General features: G+C 36.5%; 1 protein-coding gene across 1 annotated transcript; it reads left to right on the forward strand.

Moving 5' to 3' along the window:
• The first annotated feature begins 16,598 nt into the window (after nt 1-16,598).
• LOC118438854 lies at nt 16,599-18,949 on the forward strand. Its single transcript, XM_035859646.1, has 3 exons — nt 16,599-16,732; nt 17,348-17,624; nt 17,902-18,949. The coding sequence occupies exons 1-3, from the start codon at nt 16,726-16,728 to the stop codon at nt 17,918-17,920; spliced, it is 303 nt and encodes a 100-aa protein (XP_035715539.1). The 5' UTR covers nt 16,599-16,725; the 3' UTR covers nt 17,921-18,949.
• The last annotated feature ends 454 nt before the right edge of the window (nt 18,950-19,403 follow it).

A 19,403-nucleotide genomic window follows, 5' to 3' on the forward strand; every position in this document is an offset into this window, starting at 1 on the left:
GGAATGTTCCAAAGTTTCCGTAAAGTATTAGTAAAATGTATAGGGTGTTGATTCTTATTTCTATTGAGTGGCTTGTAATATCTTGAGAACTCCGACAAAGTCCTGCCCTTGAAAGGAATTAATTTCTTGGCGAAAATCGTTGTGTCCTTCCAAGCCTTTATTTTCTGAAGGGCAACGCAAGTATTGCAAAAAATTGACAAAGCCTTCGAGCTCATGTTACTATATAGAAAATTCGAAGTCAGCCTGTACCACCAACTAATGGATGAATAATAGTTTAACCATGGAACCAGTAGGTCTGGATTATGGTCCATAATCACGATGAAATCTGGATCCTCATCAAACACCGGTACCCCCCACATTAGAAGGAATGTTTTCACAGGTGGTGTAAATAGAAGGGCGACGTGACAAGTTGAAAAAATCAGGTTGAAATTCTTGTCAGCGAATGGGAAATTCGGAATGACTCCCATTACCGCGAGAGAGCTCGCGTTGGCCCGTACGTATCTATTTTTAAGATCACTTAATTGTTCCACAACAAAATTATGGTTTAGATGGAGATTCAGGTTTTGGAGCTGGTTCGAAATCATTTCCCAACTTTCATAGTTTGTGCGCTCATAAAATACTTGGATTGTGCAATGATCCAATAACTTTATAAACGAAATCCAGCCTGCAGTTTGTGGAATTTTGGGGCTTTTTTCGCTTGAGATACACCACTTGCAGTTATCGGATAAAATGAAGAGTAATATGATGTACCAAATGAAAGCCATTCCAGCTTTGAACTAATTTACAGGATTAAATTATTTCTATTAAATAATTTATGATACTTGTGCATTTTCTATTTTGTTGGCAAATAATCTATGTAGTTTAAGAAAACTTAGAATAACCCACTTTTGTTAGTTTTGGACCAACTGGGTAAAAACATCAAGCATTTTGTCTGAAATGGGCAAAGCCTGTCTTAATAAATTGGAGTTCTAACTACGCCGAACCTTAATACATACTTATGTAAGTAAGTACATGCTAGAAAATTCTTAGAACTTATTGGTTTCCTTTCCTACATAAATAGTAAATTACATCAATAACTTAAATTGTGCAACAAATAAATTACTTGTATTTGTCATAAATAAATATCTCGCAATGTACAACACATGTAAATCCAAAATAGGGTCGAGGCTAAAGAAAAGTACCCTATGGACAAAATATTAAGTGACTCGATAAATATTAATAAGTATTTTTTGGAGAAGGTTCCACTCCTATGAAGAGGAACCGCTCGTATATTAATGTAGCACCTTGTAAATTATTTAACTAATATATATCTTGAGAGGTTTAAATACTTGGAGGAGAAATGTGATTAATACAGACATAAGCATGTCATTTTATATACAAACCTGATAGTCGTATACCTACATACGTACAACAAAATATTGCTTAGCTATGGAAAATTACAGTCTGCATGCAGCTTGTACAAAAATCTAATCTTATTTCCATCAAACAATTAGTCCAACATGAAACAAAAAAATACTCAACTTACAATTTTTATTAAAAGCACACCAATCTACAGTGTAGGATTTTTCAGGATAAAAAATTTGGGCTGGCACCAACAATTCGTTGGTGGTATATTTAAAATGACACAAAATTATAAATATACAATTCCAAATTAAACCTGAACGATTTCATAACAACATTTTACCACATTTTATTAGATTTATGATTATTAGATTTTGACCTGCATCTGTCAATCTCATTTTCCTAATTAAGTTAAGACTACTATCCACTTTTTTATCCTAGGTTGACTAATTTTTAAAATGTCTAAGTACAATCGGGGCTTAATTTAAAGATTTTAATTTATTAATTAATTTTAATTTTAATTAACAAATTTGTGTAATCAAACTTTACCCAGCTAATTTGGTCCCAACATAACCAAATACCACAATCTATTAAATAATACTCTCCCAAATAGTTTACAGCAAATAATTAAACAACTAATGGGTCTGTAGCTAGCTGGTCTTAATTTAGGACTTTTGCCATTTACTTATTCCCTAAAGTCAACAACATTCTTAAAGTTCCACGCACAATACCCTGGACAAATTTAATCACCGTCTTCTTCGTAATCGTCATAATGCCCCGACATTTCAAATCAATGGGTTTACAGCTCTTTCTAAATTTCGACATGTACTTCAATTCTCCCAGCGACCATCCCACCACAGTTCCGCCGCCTTTCCAAGATTTTATGCTAGCCCTCGACTCGCTGTGAATGTTTCCTGCACACGACAACATCACCGCCCATGACAGAATGAAGAACGGGATACACGAGAGCGGAAGTACCGATGCAATTGTATGCGATGCGTCCCCGCCCTTCGCATTCCAGCTAATCATCGTGTACCCCCCGGATATAGCCATTTGTCCCAGAATGGCTTGCGTTAACGGTAAATAGTGTCCAAACACGGCTGAGATATCCTTCATGATAAGTTGCAAACTCCGATACACGATTGCAATGTCCGCGGGGTGCTCGCTTATTTTGGTCGAGCGGGAATTTCCCCGGGTAGTTCTAAGTTCTACCCGTATTATAGTTAGAACGAGTTCAAGTGCGCCAGCGGAAAAGTGGAACATGGTTTTCATCAGGCCTCCAAAGTTTAGCAGACAATAAAGAAAAATTAGCGGATAAATCAAAAATGTGGCGAAGAAGAGGAAACTTTTTGTTGGAAAGACGTTTGGTAGGTGGCATGGATGTCGGGGAAAGAACAGAACGTGCGAGAAGACAATAAAGGGTTGCATGGTGAAGATGAGGTTGGCTGGTCTCGTTAGTGCAAGACAGGTCCAGTTGAAGCGGATGATGGCTGGAGATGTGGCGCTCAATTCCCAGCGTGCTGGTTCAAAAATTTAAATCAAATTAGGCAATCTCCCTTATAAAACCCCAGCGTGTCACTCTCATTCATTCATTCACTCCGAAACCGAATAAATTGAATTGTCAACATTTTTTGTAAAAATTTTGTCAAAATAATTAAGCAAAAATTTAGTCTGGAGATTGCTTATACGGTCGACTGACAAAATTTGAAAACATATCCCGTCGATCTGAAATCTTGTTGACTGTTAATGACCGACGGGAAAATGCGCCAAGCCCGTCCTTGGACAGGCCTGGCGCCTAGTACAAAATAATCTTGCTAACTTAAAATTCCAGTCTATTTTTTCATAATCTTCACAAAAACATCCATATGATATATTTTTACCACAAAAATTCCTTCCATACAAGATTAAACGATTCCAGCATTGCGCCACATCCTCGGATTGACAAGAATAAATGCAACTCCCAATCGAAGTCTCTACAAAGCTGTAGAACACTAGCTGAAAGAAGTTGAACATGGCTAAATCCCTGTTCCTGTAATTTATCATCTGTATGAAAGCAAACGAACTATAGAAGCAGAAAAAGACGTGAATAACCACAGTGTTGGCATGGTGCTTTGAGGAAACGTAGAGCTTGTCCCACTTATCATCCCAAATAAGCGGGCAACTGAATACATTTCCGGTTTTTATAGTTTTCCTAAAATTCTTGACGAATAAATCAGTCAGCATTTTAAGACCGTTGTGTAGTCGCTATTATCACGGTAATTTTAACGAGCTGAAAGGATCAACTGCTTGAGTAAAGAAATGGTACAAGATGCTGATATGGATTCAAAACGTAGTATTTGGAAAGAGAATATTTGTCAAGCAATTTTGTATCCTATACGCAAACCATGTAAACAATTGGCAAAACTAATAATGAACTAATTAGGGCAGACTAATATTGTGGATATCAATTTTGGACAAAGATCAATTTGTGTCAGTATTTAAACCCTTACATATTTATGTGTTTACATAATTCTAAATTGAAGCTCAACCCAAACATTTCGATTTAACCTTAACCTTAATATTTTGTCTTAATCAAAACAAACATTACAACTTCAAATTGTATTTCTTTGCTGAAGCATTGATTAAAATTTCAAGACCATTATTATCCAGTTTTATTAGATTTATTTTATTCTTACGCTTCTTCTACACACGTTTATATTACTTTTAATTTAATATTGCCCACTGTCCTGACCTAATTAGGCTTCCAAATAAATAAAGATGAAAAATAAAAAAGATTAACCGCAGGGTAGGCAACTATACAGGTGGGTTTGCAATGGATTGTAGTTATCACATACTAATAACTTCACGTACCTTCTGCGGTATTACTTAGGTGAATCCCGTGCAGGTCGACTGAACCTTGATTACATTAACTTCGATTATGTACTGTCTAGGGGTACGATAATAACCAATTTAAAGTCAACTGATAAATAGTAGAACGAAAATTAAAAAACCTAAATCATTCCTACTAATTAACTTTCTTGCATTACTTTCATTTCTATATATGTCGTTTATGGTCTAGAGTCTGAGCTGTAGGTTTTTGAACCCATGACGAGCAGTGATATTTGCAGTGTTTCGCTCTGGTTTTTACTACTGTCAAAAATTGCCGTACAAAATTGGTATTAACCAATTTTTGGCACTTGAGATTTGGCGTCCAAAATGTCCAAAAGCGTCCAAAATAGAAAATGGGGCATTGCGATACAACTTCTTTATTATCGAGTTTTTTAATAATCTATTGACGGATATGTGATCTCTTAATTTTAAGAATTTGGATGTATAATAGGCATATTTTAGACATTTCCAGAATTTCACATGAGAACGCATGTTAAAAAAATTTTATCCAAATTTGGTGGTATTACGCACTAAATTTCATAAAATTTAACGTTGAACACATATTTGGGTATAGATTTGCCAAAAAACCGTTAATAAAGAAGTTGTAGCAAATCGCCCCATTTTCCATGATAAAACAATTTTGGACGTCCGAAATTATTTTGGACGATTTTGGAAAGTGTCTAGTCCAAAATCAATTTTGGACGTCCAAAACGAACCACTGAGTGTTTGCATCATCAGCACCCATTTCGATGGACCTGAATTGGCAATTGTTAAAGTACGGTAGAAGGGGGAATCCTCACTCTATTGTTACTGAATCGCCTCTGACTCTGACTTAATATAATAATTCAGAAATGCATGTCACGGAAGTTATCCGAAACGGAAGTGCTAGGTTAGGTTAATCTTAACGTAACTGAAGGGAATATGCCAAATTGGGTTCAACTCAAATCAGTATCTAATCAAGTTGGATTTTGTTTATTATCAAGATGGATTTGTGGCATTATGAATTCGTACATAGGACCGTCGTAAGACGGGCTTACTCGCTAGTCTATATTTTAATTTCCAAAAGTCCCTTCCGTAAGCTCCCATGCTATCACTTTCCGTCACATTCGGGAATTCTGATTGGCTGTTGGCATTCCCGCTCGACCAATCCCAACACAGGGATCGATTCAGATCCATTCTGTTAAATTTATAGTGTCAAATCCTAAATTCGCAAGGCTCACAATATTGCAATCCATAATATTGCACAGCCATTACTACTTTTATCGCCGCACGTCTGGCGACAGGCTTAGTTGCTAGTTATGTATGATAAACAAATTGATGTATGGGTTGATAATTACGTGTTCCGAAAAGAACCCTCGTGTACACGTGTGTCCATATCTACAAAAACATTTATGGTTGGTATTATGTAATTAGACCATTTTTAAAAGATCCTACATTCACGATGTTCCGTGTAGAATAAGCTAGTACTTGAGTTTGCTTTGTGATGCAGCTCAATCTTCGTCTCACCTATCCAGGGGGGGGGTAGTCGGATTAAAACCTCACAATTCCGGTCTATTTAGTTATCCACGTTATACGAAGTGAGAATTAAATATGTCAAAAAATATGCATGAGAGATGCTACTTAAGAAAGTGTGCAAATAAATCGTTAGTACATATTTGCCAATTGTATTTTAATAGCATGAAACGTAAATGCAGGAAGCACCTGCATTCACCTAAACATATGACATATGTACCTATGTGTATTACTACTTAATATATATTGTGTAGATAGTCTAAAGCAAATACTAAATATTTCCATCCTAGAAGCAATTTGACCTCAAGAATTGAGTACCTCTAAAATTAATCACACGCGTTTTCACATATCGCTGTGGAAATTAGGATAAATTAATTTTGTGCGATTTGCCATCATGCCGATTTTAATCCGTCTTGTCCCCTTTTACAGGGTTCACATCAACATACCAAACATCCTTAGGAAAGACTACAGCGCCCGTAAATCTGTTCCTGATACTCCCCCCAAAAAAATTAATCCTTCCCAATTTCTCCACATAAATTGGGGCAGGGGCCCTGTTGTAATGATAGGCTACATCCGGAAGTTGGAAATTATTCACTGGAACAAGTTTCCATTCATGTGAGTCTGGGTTTAATTGCAAAATCCCCCTGGAAACTTCCTCCTCATTGCCTCCAAGTATGTAGATATTCTCTCCGTCATAGAAGGCCTCAGGTTGGTCATTAAACGGGGAGAATCCCACGTCAAATACTTTTTCTTCTAGCGTTTCCAAATCCATGACTAGGAAATAACCATTTGTTAAATAATTTAGGCCGAAAAAGTAAGCTTTTGCCCCAACTCGGACTGACGTGGCTAAATATAGTCTTGTTGTTAGATAGCCCAATTGAGTTATTGACAAGGTGTTCATATTGAAAGACAGGACGCGGGTGTAATGAATTCCCTCAAAGACTAGGATTTCCATCGAGTCCTCCGCTCTCCTAAGGGTTGTTGAAATACTCGTGATGCTATCGTCGATGGGAATTTTCCCAACAAAGTACGTTTCGTTTTTAGGGGATTGGACTTTTAAATCCCGTTGGCTGCAGATGCCCCACCAAAGAGGAAGACTGCGGTCGAGGCGTTCCCTTGGACTGACAGGTCACGGACGTAACCTCGCGTCGTCCCTACCAGGGTTGCTGTTCCGGTAGGGATATCAAAAACAAACATTTCGTCGTCCCGTGCTTCATATCCAGACTGTAAAACAAATTCGGACGGCACTACAGAACCATCGAAAGGCGTGGGTTCATGATGATTAGTTCATTCACTTGCCGCGCTTGGTGATAATTGGTATCTCAAATTGCCCCACGCACTTTCGAGCCAATCATAATCAAGCCACGCCTTTCGATGGTTCTGTAGTGCCGTCCTTAGCGAATTAGTTTTACAGTTTCGAAACGTCAACATCACTTCCGGTTGAGCGTCTACATAACATGGAACAAAACTTTAAAAGAAGAAATGGGCAACAATGCTGGGGCCACACAACGTGGGCATTTTTGGAAATTTTTATTACGAATTTAGTTAAATGTCGAAGCTCAAGTGTTCCATAAAAATCTATAATGTCAATATTTTTACACCATCTATTAAATACTTTAATATTTTAATCCGGATTACAATTAATTTATCTCGTAACATTTACAATGGAAATGTTGATGTGTAGAACTTTATGAACTTATCTCATCTCGTCTAATTTAACTTAAATGAGATGAGACAAGATGAGACGAATAGAATGACAAGTAGTTGATCTTATTTCACAAAAACCCATCTCATCTCAAACATTCATCACATCTATGCCAAAAATAATTTCAGTACCCAACTCGAACGATGCTTGACGATTTTTAACGATAAAAAACAGAATATCTAAATTCGCATTAAATATGCACATTTTGGCTTCTAGCGGAAAAACTTGGTATGCGCGCCCCCAGTATTATTACGGATTCTAACTCTACTAAAAACTACGCAATCAAATTTTAAAACTGTAGGAGCCGTTAAAAATTTGACAATTAAACATTTGATTGTATAAGCTTTAAATTAAATAAACTTATACTTATTCTTCGTGTTGCGTGCTATGAATTCGTCGGTGTGTTTTCATTCGGGTGCGAAAGTCTTTCCAATGTTTGGCTCTTCTCTGGAATAATGTTTTTCCCCTGTGGTAGAAATTTGACAGTTTTATCTTCTTGCTGCTGTTTTGATTAGCATCAAAACAATCTTTTTCCGTTGGAATTTCCAATACTTTATTATACGGTTTCCCCTTTGATTTGCGCTTTTCGTCTCTAGTTAAGACTCTGTTTCTTCTTCTTTCGTTTGCTTCTACAACTTTGGGATTGTCGTGGCGATAATCCTTATCACACTTGTATTCATGACCAAATTTAACAAGTGCGTTACCTGTTTGCTTTATTACTTCAATGCCAAGTTTTCTCTTTTTATTATTGGTTGCTGTTTCTGACGCATGGTTACCACGTAAGTTGAATTCCTTGACAATCAATTCCCGCTGATCTTCGGTTATCATACGTAGCTTAACGTGTACTTGAAGTGCGTCTAAAATTCCTTTCTTATATCTATCCATTGTGGCAGTACGATCTTTTGGGTTGTTTGGTTGACCCTTTGTGAATCCAACACCTAAATTATCCCTATATTGCTCAACCGATAACCGTACAACCTCGTAGTATTCTCCTTCTGCCATGAGTTCTGCTAACTTAGTAACAAATTCGCTACGATAAAGATTTCCCCGATCAACCACTGCATAGGTGGTGGCGAAGTTTTTATGCACCTGGTACGGTAAAGACAGCGCTGGCATGATATCCTCATTATATTGCAAATCCGATATGTCCTTATGCTTAGCGAATTCGTAAATGGATTTAGGGGGGAAGTGATCAGATTCAATTACACCTTCGAGGGAAGCGATTACTCTTAAAACTCCATACGTACCGCCCAAGCCAACGAAATCATCTACATTAAGATCTTCTTGGTTACTTTTTTCTTGCCCAACTGTAGATAGCACATCAATTCTTCCACGTAACTTTTCAAGACGTCGTGAATATGCTTACGAGGCATCCACAAATCCGGAAACGTACAAGAAGATGAGAAACACAAGGAGCTTTGTCTGAACGCATGACATTTTAATCCGGGAAATCTGTTGGAAAATAGAAATGGTGACAACAAGCCTATACTTGTATCTGTAGTGGACGCTTTTTATTCGGTTCATCATTTGGTTAGGCCAACCAGCTTACAACAGCATCGTCAAACGAGTAACTTACCCAAGAAAATGTTTTAAAAAATTTCCAGATGTAGTTTTTACAAAATAATCCAACCAACTACCGCCAATCCTAATTATTTTAAAATTGAACTCTAAGTTTGTGTCACAAAAACATCTTGGATATCACTGAAACACTAAACCGATGTGGCTGCTCGATACAAAACTTTAAACTCATTTTTTCAAGTGGCTTTGGATAAATAGATTTACTACATCACCAATAATGCGGCAAATTTATTACAGTAATTATTTCTGATAACATTTACAACATTTTTTATCTTGATGCTTAACATATTGTAAAATATACATTTCCAGGATTTTTGGGCATGCCGTTAAACACGGCTCTAATCCAATCTAATCTAATCAGAGTTTAACAGGATGGGAATGAAATTTATTGCAATAGGTCGTTAAATGATTGATAGAATGTCTTCAGAACAATATGTAGGAAGGCTAAAAAGGACTAATATGGGTTTATCACATGCTGGGTCGAGTTGAGATTTGTGAGAAAATCTAGGTACTCGAGGTGACGATGATGAGAATAGTTAATGTTAAGCAAGGGCTGATTATTATCCACCACCATCAAACTGGTTGTAGAGGGCGAAAGGACGGATGGGTGTGACTGGGAATGTTTGTGATATCTGAAATTCTCTAGTAAATGAAATAAATTTTCAACTATCTAACAAAGACGATTCCACAGTTACGAAAGTCGTGGAAACCCTTCACATAAATTTCATTTAGTAATCACTACATAATTACAGTCATCATCAACATTGTTTATTCACAAATAATAAGATATATAGTACGTGTATAACAATGAGCAATTGTGCCCTTTAATTCCTGAAATTTGCAATTTTTTATTTGATTGGTAATGTTCATGAGTTTGTAACTTGGGAGGTTTGGGGACTTTAGTTTGCATGGGGTCATGACGGAATCTCTACATATTTCCAACATATACAAACGTATCTATGGTCAAAATTTTAAAATTAGACTGCTTTTTGTATGCATTTCTTATGGAAAAACCAGTCTAATTTTAAAATTTTGACCATAGAAGTGTGTCTAAAATAATTGTAAATTTAACTCCCTCGTAAGAAATTTCGTAGCCATCCTGGTTATCGAGATACATACATACGTGTGTGTATATAAATAACTTCCTATTTTTCTAACGTGTGCATTTTGCCACAATGACGAACCAAATCCGCAAAGGCAAAAAATTTCATTCCACAGAAATAACAAACGTTCCTCTTCACACCGTCGTGCACTCGTTTCACATGATTTGTAAGACAGTGCTTATAACGAGTTTTGTAACTACACTTACCACACGAATAATTCGGACTTTCCTCCGTTGAGTGTTTTACCGCCATGTGGTACCTAAAACCAGCTGAGCTTTGTAGCTGCTTATTACAAAGTGTACATTGATAATATACCCGCTCTCCGTTGTGGTTCTTGGTGTGATTCGAGATTCCTCGCGCGGATAGGAAACTTTGTGGACACAAGTCACATTTGAACATCTTCCGCTCAGATTTCTCTATATGAATTTCCTAGCCAAATATATAGACGGTAAAGTTATTGCTCGGGAATATAGCTATTTTTGCTATCTTCTTTTTTAAACATACCTTGTGCTTTTTGAAATTACCCGCTTGCGCAAAGCTCTCTCCACAGATGGGGCACTTGTAGACTTTTTCCTTCGTATGAGTGGAAATGTGGATGTCAAGGAGGACCCGTTTTTTGAACTCTTTTTCACAAAGAGTGCACCCAAATCGGACAGGATTTTCGGCGTGCTCCGCGTCAAAGTGTTTTCTCACGTCACTCGTGCACCCAAAGGTCTCAACGCAGTTAGGAAATTTGCACGGGAATCGGGTCGATTTTCTTCCGAGGTGAATTATATTCCTGTGTTTGGAAAGGCCACATTTATTAGCAAAGGATTTTCCACAGCCGGAGAATGTGCAGAGGTGTCGTTGTCTTTCTCCGGTTAGGTGAATGGATGTTATGTGTCTTTGTAAAGTCTGTTCACTGCTTAACTCAACTCGACAAATTTTGCAAGTTTGTTTGGTTTCTTGGCTGTGGACGTATTTCGTGTGGACATTAAGTGTAACACGATTTTTGAATTTTTATGAGTGGGTTAATCGAAATCCAAGAAAACTCAGTTTCACCAGTTACATTATAATCCGACAGCAAACTGGAATTAAATAGGAAGGATTTAATTTTCTTACTAAACTTTATCAATAATAACAGCCAGAAATTTGTAGAGCCTCGTCCACCAATTTAAGGCTTTAATATGTACAATTTTACTTGCCACTACAAACATACATAAGGGCTACTTTATTTAAATATTTGCATCCTCCATTTGTATTTTAGTACGGCCAGTTACTTAATTTCCAATTAATTATTTGGAAATTCCATCAATTTCCATCAAATTCCAATCTTACATCAATCAAAATCAACCTTGTCCAGATATCTTGGCCGAGGTCAGAATCCTGCACCTATGTGAAAACTGCAATCGAATCTCCGTCATAATTTCTTCCTCAAACAACTATTAGTAGAAGAATGTCAAAAAGCTTGCATGCATTTTAGGAAGACCTACAAACCAAGAAACGGTTGAATTATTCTAGAAGCTTGCCAATATGGGGAGCATGTTTCTGACTAAATAATATTTTTGTATTGTCACGCAGGAGAGCCTACCCAGCACAAGGTACTCAGCACAAGGTTTCGAGTTTCTAGCCATGGATTGCTATTCCGTAGTTGAACAGTATGAAATTCAATAAGAATTTTCTCAAAGGTTGGCCACATGTATCGCGTGTTGAATTCTGTAAAAGTACCTACGCATGTAAGCTTTAAGTTATATTTTTGTTGGCATTTTAAGATAAATTATTCATAACCTAATTAGCACTTTTGAAATTAAGTTTCATCGTTATGAGACTTCCCAACCTCTGACCTGTGTTTTATAATTGCACATTTTTCTTCATACCAAAGGCTTACAAAATTGTAGCTAATTCTAATGAGCAGACCATACCGAGTTTTTTTATTGTTGCTAGGTCAAACACTGTAATATTAGCGTCAAGTACCAAACCATACATAGATATTATGGCGAATGCTGCCATATCCATTGAGCAAAAAAGTCCCTTGATTCAATCCGATTCAATCAGAAGAAGAGCAGGCTCAAGCAAACTTGTCGTTTAAAAAATATTTATTTGTTTACGTATTACTGTCAGCTACCGTTACTGAAACAAGGCAACTAAACGTGAATTCAGAACATAAAAGTAACCCTCTTGCAACGAAGTTTATGTTTCCACAAACCTTCCCATTCTTATCAAGACTAGAAAAACATATAAACACCTTTATTTGACATTAACTAAATATCGTTACACTGAACACCTACATAAATCTATTTAAATATTTGTATCCAACCCCTAACAATAAGAAATTTCAGTAACCCTCACGTCTGAGATTTCAGGTTAAGCCATTAATAATGTATAGCTAATAACCAATTCATTAAATTTATCAAGTGGACACATAAACTCCTAACATATATCATTTGTTGGAGGTCAGTTAAATATATAGGATCTCTATTCATAAGTGCATGCACACATAAGTACAGAGAATGTGAGGGTATACAATATTGGTAATTATCGGATACATAAATATATTGATCCAAAAAGCGTTATTTAGAATGTGTTCCCGTAAATTGTTTTTTACATTTTTCTGCATACCCATTGTCCTAGGACGATTTGTGCATTGTGTAAATTCCAAGATGGTGTCCAACTTTCCTGACTTACTTCGTAATTTAAGCAGTTGTGACGTGCAAATTATGTATTACAATAATAATCACAACCAGTTGTCTTTCAATGATATAAGCTTGGTATTTACCACAATTTTCATGACAAAGTATGAATATATAAATCGATGGGCAACGATTAAAGGAACATATCCTGTGATTTCCTACGATTACCACCTAGCCCTTGATGTTCTGCGAACTCGAATTTCTCTCTGTCGATTAAGTTTTATTTTGAGTACTAATGTAACTAAAAATATTTCGGATAATTCCTTCCAATATTTCACAGCTAATTGGGTAAAAGCCGCATCAAACAAATATCTTCACTTCACGGCATTTTTGGGACCATGGCGTCAATATTATTTCATTCAAAATACAAATTCTGTTATTACTCTTATTATAAGAAAGTCAACTGTGTCAAGAATAGTTGGACTTATGTTCGAAGTACCACTGTTCTACTATTTCTCTGTGATTCTAATTTCACGAGATAAAAATTTTGAAATGATATTACCATAGATTTTGTCAAGGGATAGGTACTCATGGATGCATGCAAAAATCTCAGAAATAGATCTGAGATATGAGAACTTCGTTTCTGTGGTGGAGAAACACAGCCAGCAGCGGGAGGAGTGGTGCACTGTTGCCACATATGACCAGAATTACGATGAGACTATTAAAGATAAATACCACTTGGTTACGGACAAAGTCACCATTAATCAATTAGTCTGGCAGATTTACTCATGGGTAAACAGAAGCCTATTAACACCTTCTCACATGCCAAGAGGAATTTGCCATGTCCAACTTAAACGCTTTAACGCTGTATATCGACCTGGGAGTGATGCCACACTTATCATAACAAATTATGAAGGATACACTTTTTTGACATGTTACGGAGAACCATATATCAGTTTAAACTTTTATCTCACCCCGTTTAAACCTGAACTTTGGGTTACGTTGGGCATAACGATCTGCACAATTATCGCCTTAGTGATAGGGGCTCAACGTATTTGTAGTCTATTGGAACAACAGCCATTCTCCATTTGGATGTTCGTTTAAGCCTCACTTCTTGAAGAGACGGGTTTCATGCCTAGTAGAATCGAGAAACATACCTTCTTCCGAATCTTGCTAGGGGTATGGACCATCATGGGGGTGATTCTGACCAACGGTTACAACGGGATTATGATATCCGAATTAAACTCGCCAAGGAAACAATCACATCCGAAATTCTTTGACGATCTAATTTGCAAAAATAGGTTCAGAAATTTATCCAAAATATGGAACCCTGATAATAGAATAGACGATGAAATGGTGTGGTATTTTCAATTTCATGACACCCACGAGGAGATGCGTGACCTCTCTCATGTACTTTATTTGATAAAATACTTCAATATGAGTGTTGACATAAACACAACAAATGTGGATAGTTCATGCTTCCGGCTTCTCTCGCAATTCAAACCCGTCCCCGATGAACAAGTTCAACCTGAATTCTTTTCACTTTTGCTAAATCTCGCTACGGATTCACAAGATTCCAACCTTAACACATATCGTGGTGCTTTGAAACTCTTCGCTTCAAATGGTGCCTTCTTTCCCGTTGGATTTAGCTATTTGAGCCAAAATTTAAATAGTTCTGTCCTACAGAAAATTATTGAGCGCCAAGTTGTAAAATGCGAGAAGACCGTTTTTATAGCAAAGTCGCCCAAGATTAAAATTGAGTACGAATTCTTATCAAGAAAATACCCTCACACACATTTTGTGGTTAGTTCCCAAACCCTACTTAGTTACCCAATTGGTATATCGGTCCCAAACGGATTGAATCCTCGAGTTCTTACGGGATTTAAAAGTCAAACTGAAACCGGGGTTTGGGCCCACACAGAAGATTATGAAATAAGGGGGAATAATATAAATCGCACCGCCGCAATTCCAAGGAACAAGGGCGAGTACTTAAAACCCAAAAACATTGCCTCCCTTAAAGGTACATGGATAACTCTATTCATCCTTGTCGGATTTTCAATTAGTTCAACCATTCCCTTGTTTGCAATAGAATGTAGGCGATACGTCGGTCTTTTAATTAGTAAAATATATCGAGTGTTTTTATTAAGACGTCATCAAAAGTCTACAAAAATGGCGCTCAATGATGCTATAGGCATCGCTGTTGCTATTTGTGATGCAGGAAATATACACAACTAAATAAACAAAGAAATAAACAGTACATTTGTGCATGCTTGCTTATAAAACTCAGATTTAAAAAATATTTTTTGTTTCTTTCTATCTAGTAATATGTCATCGCTTAGACAAAAATTAACATCTTTATATTATAGTGCACCATGTCCAGTCTGATTTTACATCACCTATAAGTAGCAAATTTTTAGTGTTATTATATCCATAATACCTCAACCCACAAAAACCCGGGGTAGCGAACCCTGCCGACAGGTGAATTGATTTACATCCGAATTTTCCGCAGTTTCCGAATTTGCCACATCGAGACATTTATTTCATAGTTTTCCAACAATTTGGAATACAGGTCGACCACCCGGTTCGGTTAAGTTTCCCTGTAAAATATATTCACAATTTTTTTACATCTTGTAAAAAGTTAGCTTATGAGGGGACGTGCATAAATTGTATGTATCATCGGTTGAGGAGGCAAAAAGGTCAGGCTGATTTGCCTCACATGTTAAAAAGCCATGTAACTCATGACAAGGGGGAAAGAGGATCTTTAAAATTTAAATTTGTCCGTGACACAATTTATGCATGTCCCCTGATTAAATGCTTCAAAAATTACGGTTATGGTGTCAGGCGACATCATTTCAGCATAAGAACGTGTTCAAAATGCAAAAATTATTTTAAGAGTTCAATTTTTTTAATAATAATGGTCATTTAATAATTATTGCTGAACTTTGAGGAAGTTATAACAGTTTCAGGTCAAAACTTAATACATACAACATGTGCAAAATGTAAAAAATGCAAATTTTCCCACTATAATGCACACTTTGCTTTTTTCCTTTATCAATCAATCCAGCCATGACTTAATAAACTCGTTAACAAAATCAATTTACTATATGAATGGCCTAGCGAGATGAAATTTATTCCATTTACAATAAAAATGACCTCATGACGTTTATTATTGTTGCTTATCTTTGAGGAAGTCGTTCCACATTAATGCAGGACAGGAGTATCTGAAGAAAATTAAGATTGCAAATTTTTGAACTATGAACGCACACTGTCATATTTTTTGTAAATTAAGTTTGATAATAAAATCAATTAATTTTATTCATATCCCTCATCATGAGCACGCATTTCTCAGTCAGTGATCTTATCTCGGAGTTTATTTATAAATGGGTGACTTTTGTACAGTAAAACAAATTATAAGTTCAGAATATAAGTGGATTTATTTATTTCATCAAGTTATCAAACCAGAGCACTTTTTGCAGTGATGTCATTAAAATCAGGGAGCATCCATAAATTATGTAGCGCAAAAAAATCTTGATTTGTCACACCATATGCTCCCCTTTTGTCACGGGTAAGACCACTTTTTAACATTTGGCGTAAATTAGGCCTGTCACTCCCACCCCTCTCAACACGTGACATAATTTTTGGACGCCCCCTCTAATAAGTGCCAACTTATTGCTGTGCAATCATAAAACCTATGGACAAAGTGATGTGTTCAGTTTTTATTTATTTAAATAAATAACATTATTATTCCTATTTAAGTTTATTTATAAATAAATAAAATAATTCTCATTCATTGAAGGACATTGAACTTATTAATTGAATACTTGGCGTCATATTTTCCTTAAATACCAGTGTCTTACTTTGGCTGGATTTATTTAATGAAAACAAGCGTCTTCTTGCGTTCACACAATTTTGGTTCTCGTTAAGATAATCAAATTATTTTTGGAAATTTTTCATTAACTTTTCGGATTTTGTTAAATTTGAATTTCACTCTATTTTTCGATCCTAGTTCATGATGGGTAAGTATTTAAAAATTATATTATATTTATTTATTTTATTTTTTTATCCAAATTTTAGCCCATGCTAAAATAATTTTTATCAAAGTTGATTTGCAAAATCAACCGAGGTGGAAGATCGAGGGGACATGGCGCCGTTTTACTTTTAATTTTAGTTTGGCATTAGTAACTTCGTTTAATTTTAATTTTTGTTTATTAATTTTTAGAAAATTTAAATTAAATTTGTGACGCATTTAGAAAATTGTAAAGTTTCATTTTTTTATAAATGCGTCACAAACTTAATTTAAGTTAAAAATAAAATATAAAAAGAAATTTCATTTATAGGATTTAATGCAAAAATTTTATAATTATGTAAAACGATGCCATGTCCCCGCACGCTACCGCTGCCTGGTTAAGGTAGGGGGCGTTCATAGATTATGTCATGTAAAAATTCCATTTTTTCAAACCCCATCACCCTTATCTCGGGTTACATGTCTTTTAAAAAGTGGCGCAAATCGGCCTTTCACGCACACCCATTACCCTCCCACCCTTGTGAACCGTCACATAATATATGGATGTCCCCTGACCAAAATTTGATTAATTTTATGTATTATTCTATTCCAAACTTTTCGCCAATAGGCCACCAAAAACTTTTATTTTTCGCCGTCTCCTCCATTTTGACGACCCTCCTCCACCCACCCCCAACAACGGCGCAGCAAATGGACCCTCAGAATTTGGCACTTTTCATGACCATGTCGGATTTCGACAACAACAAAATGTTCTACAAACCAGGCGAAGAAACCTGGGAAATGGCCGATTATGGAAAATCCCTCAAATCCATTAAAGAATACGAATTCATAGTCAGTGTATTAAAAGCGGGGGGGAATGATTCCACAAATCGGTGTCGTTTTCCAAGGTTAAATCTTAGCAGATTGTCTAATTTCCATAATTACTTAAAGGATTTTCTGTTTCCCTGGAACTTTTAGTTGAGCAAGTAACGGAATTCACTGGTCGCAGGATTTAGCCTTACCTGTTAAATCCTGCGAGAAGTCGGTAACCCTTCATCACTCGATTAAAAGTTACAGGGAAACAGAAAATTTGGAGCCTTTCTCATATTCCACCTTTCCTGGGATTGACTGATATTTTAATTTAACCAATTAATTTAGAATTTTAATAATTTTCTCTTCATTAAGGTCTCTCCGGTGCCCTTGACTTCATCGGAGCTCTCACCCTTCACAAAAACCAACTATTCTGGGACACTATTCTGTACCAAATCGACCAACGCATCCTCACTCAATCCATGTCCGACATGAACGCCAAAATCCAAGCCTTCAAATCCACCTTCCAACACCTTGACGAAAACCCCGTCGGCTTCACAATCACCGGATTTCGACAAATTGAAGAAATCCTGGCCCTTTTTTCCGAACAGGGCTCAATCTTCAGGAAATACCCCTTACACTCGTCCCCCCTCGTGTTAGGCTTCCTCCCCGTCATGACCGTCTATGTCGAATATGCCACCAGAAAATTCCCAAACATCGAGCGAGACTGGCGATCAATCCTCCTAAAGGAATCTATGTGTTAGAAGTCTACATAAACCTCGCAATCAAGACAAGGATCGATGCCGCGACTTCTCGATATTCTATCACTAATTCCCCTAATGGTTATTCTTTCGGCGATCAGCGTTTTGCTCTCAGGGATTTCGTCACCTCAAGCCATGCCTCTGAATTGGGAGATTTCCCCAAATATGTCCGATGTCGGAAGGTCGATCCTTCCGTGGGGTGTGACAGAACGGGTCGGAAGTACTGGAAACATTCAGAAAAGGAGAAAACCGATTCTCTCAAATTCAGCGTGGAATGCATCACAGACAACTTTTCGGGACAGGAAGTTCTCGCAGAATCCGCATTTACTGTTTGGAAAATAATTGGCTATAGTATGGAGACAAATTGGAATGCGGATAACAGAATGAATTGTTTAATCGATTATGTCAAAGTTATCGAATTCTTGTATGGAACCATGTTCTGGAGAGTGGGGTCGTTAATGATTTAATCAGTTTTTTTAACATAATTTATCCATAAAGTTTTAAAAATTCGAATTGTATCGATTTGCCAAAACTGTCCTCTTAATTTTTTTCAAAAATCTTCCTAAATTTACGTTGTGATGATTCCACTTTTCTTCAAAGTTATTAATAATTTGACAATCTATTTACAATAAAAATTCACCCAAAACTGCAATCTGCACGATAGATAACATTTGTAGGAAAATTAACTTCTAGCAATTTATTCTGCGACGCATGCATACGATTCTACAAACAAAATGGTGCATAATCTTTTACCTAAATTGTAATAAAAAGTGAGAAATAAAGTTCTAAAATTTACTCTGAGGGGACGTCCATAATTGATGTCACATGTTGAGAGGTAGTGCTGTTCACGAGCTCGAGCTGGCTCGGCTCGTTTGTCCGGAGCCGAGTTTCGAGTCGAGCCGAGTCGTCTTGAAAAAGCTCGATAAATAATCGAGCTAGCTGAATCTCTTGATAAACGAGCCGAGCTGAAATACGAGCGACCCGAGCTAACTCGCGATTCGGTTCGACTCGTCTACACTAATAAAAGATAGCATTTAAAATAGGAAATTGTGAAATTTCGTATTAAACTGTAATTATAACAATAACTTAATCTTCCACTTCACAATTGCAATATTT

Source organism: Folsomia candida, unplaced genomic scaffold (genome assembly GCF_002217175.1).
Source record: "Folsomia candida strain VU population unplaced genomic scaffold, ASM221717v1 Fcan01_Sc027, whole genome shotgun sequence".
NCBI classification, from domain to species: Eukaryota; Metazoa; Arthropoda; class Collembola; order Entomobryomorpha; family Isotomidae; genus Folsomia; species Folsomia candida.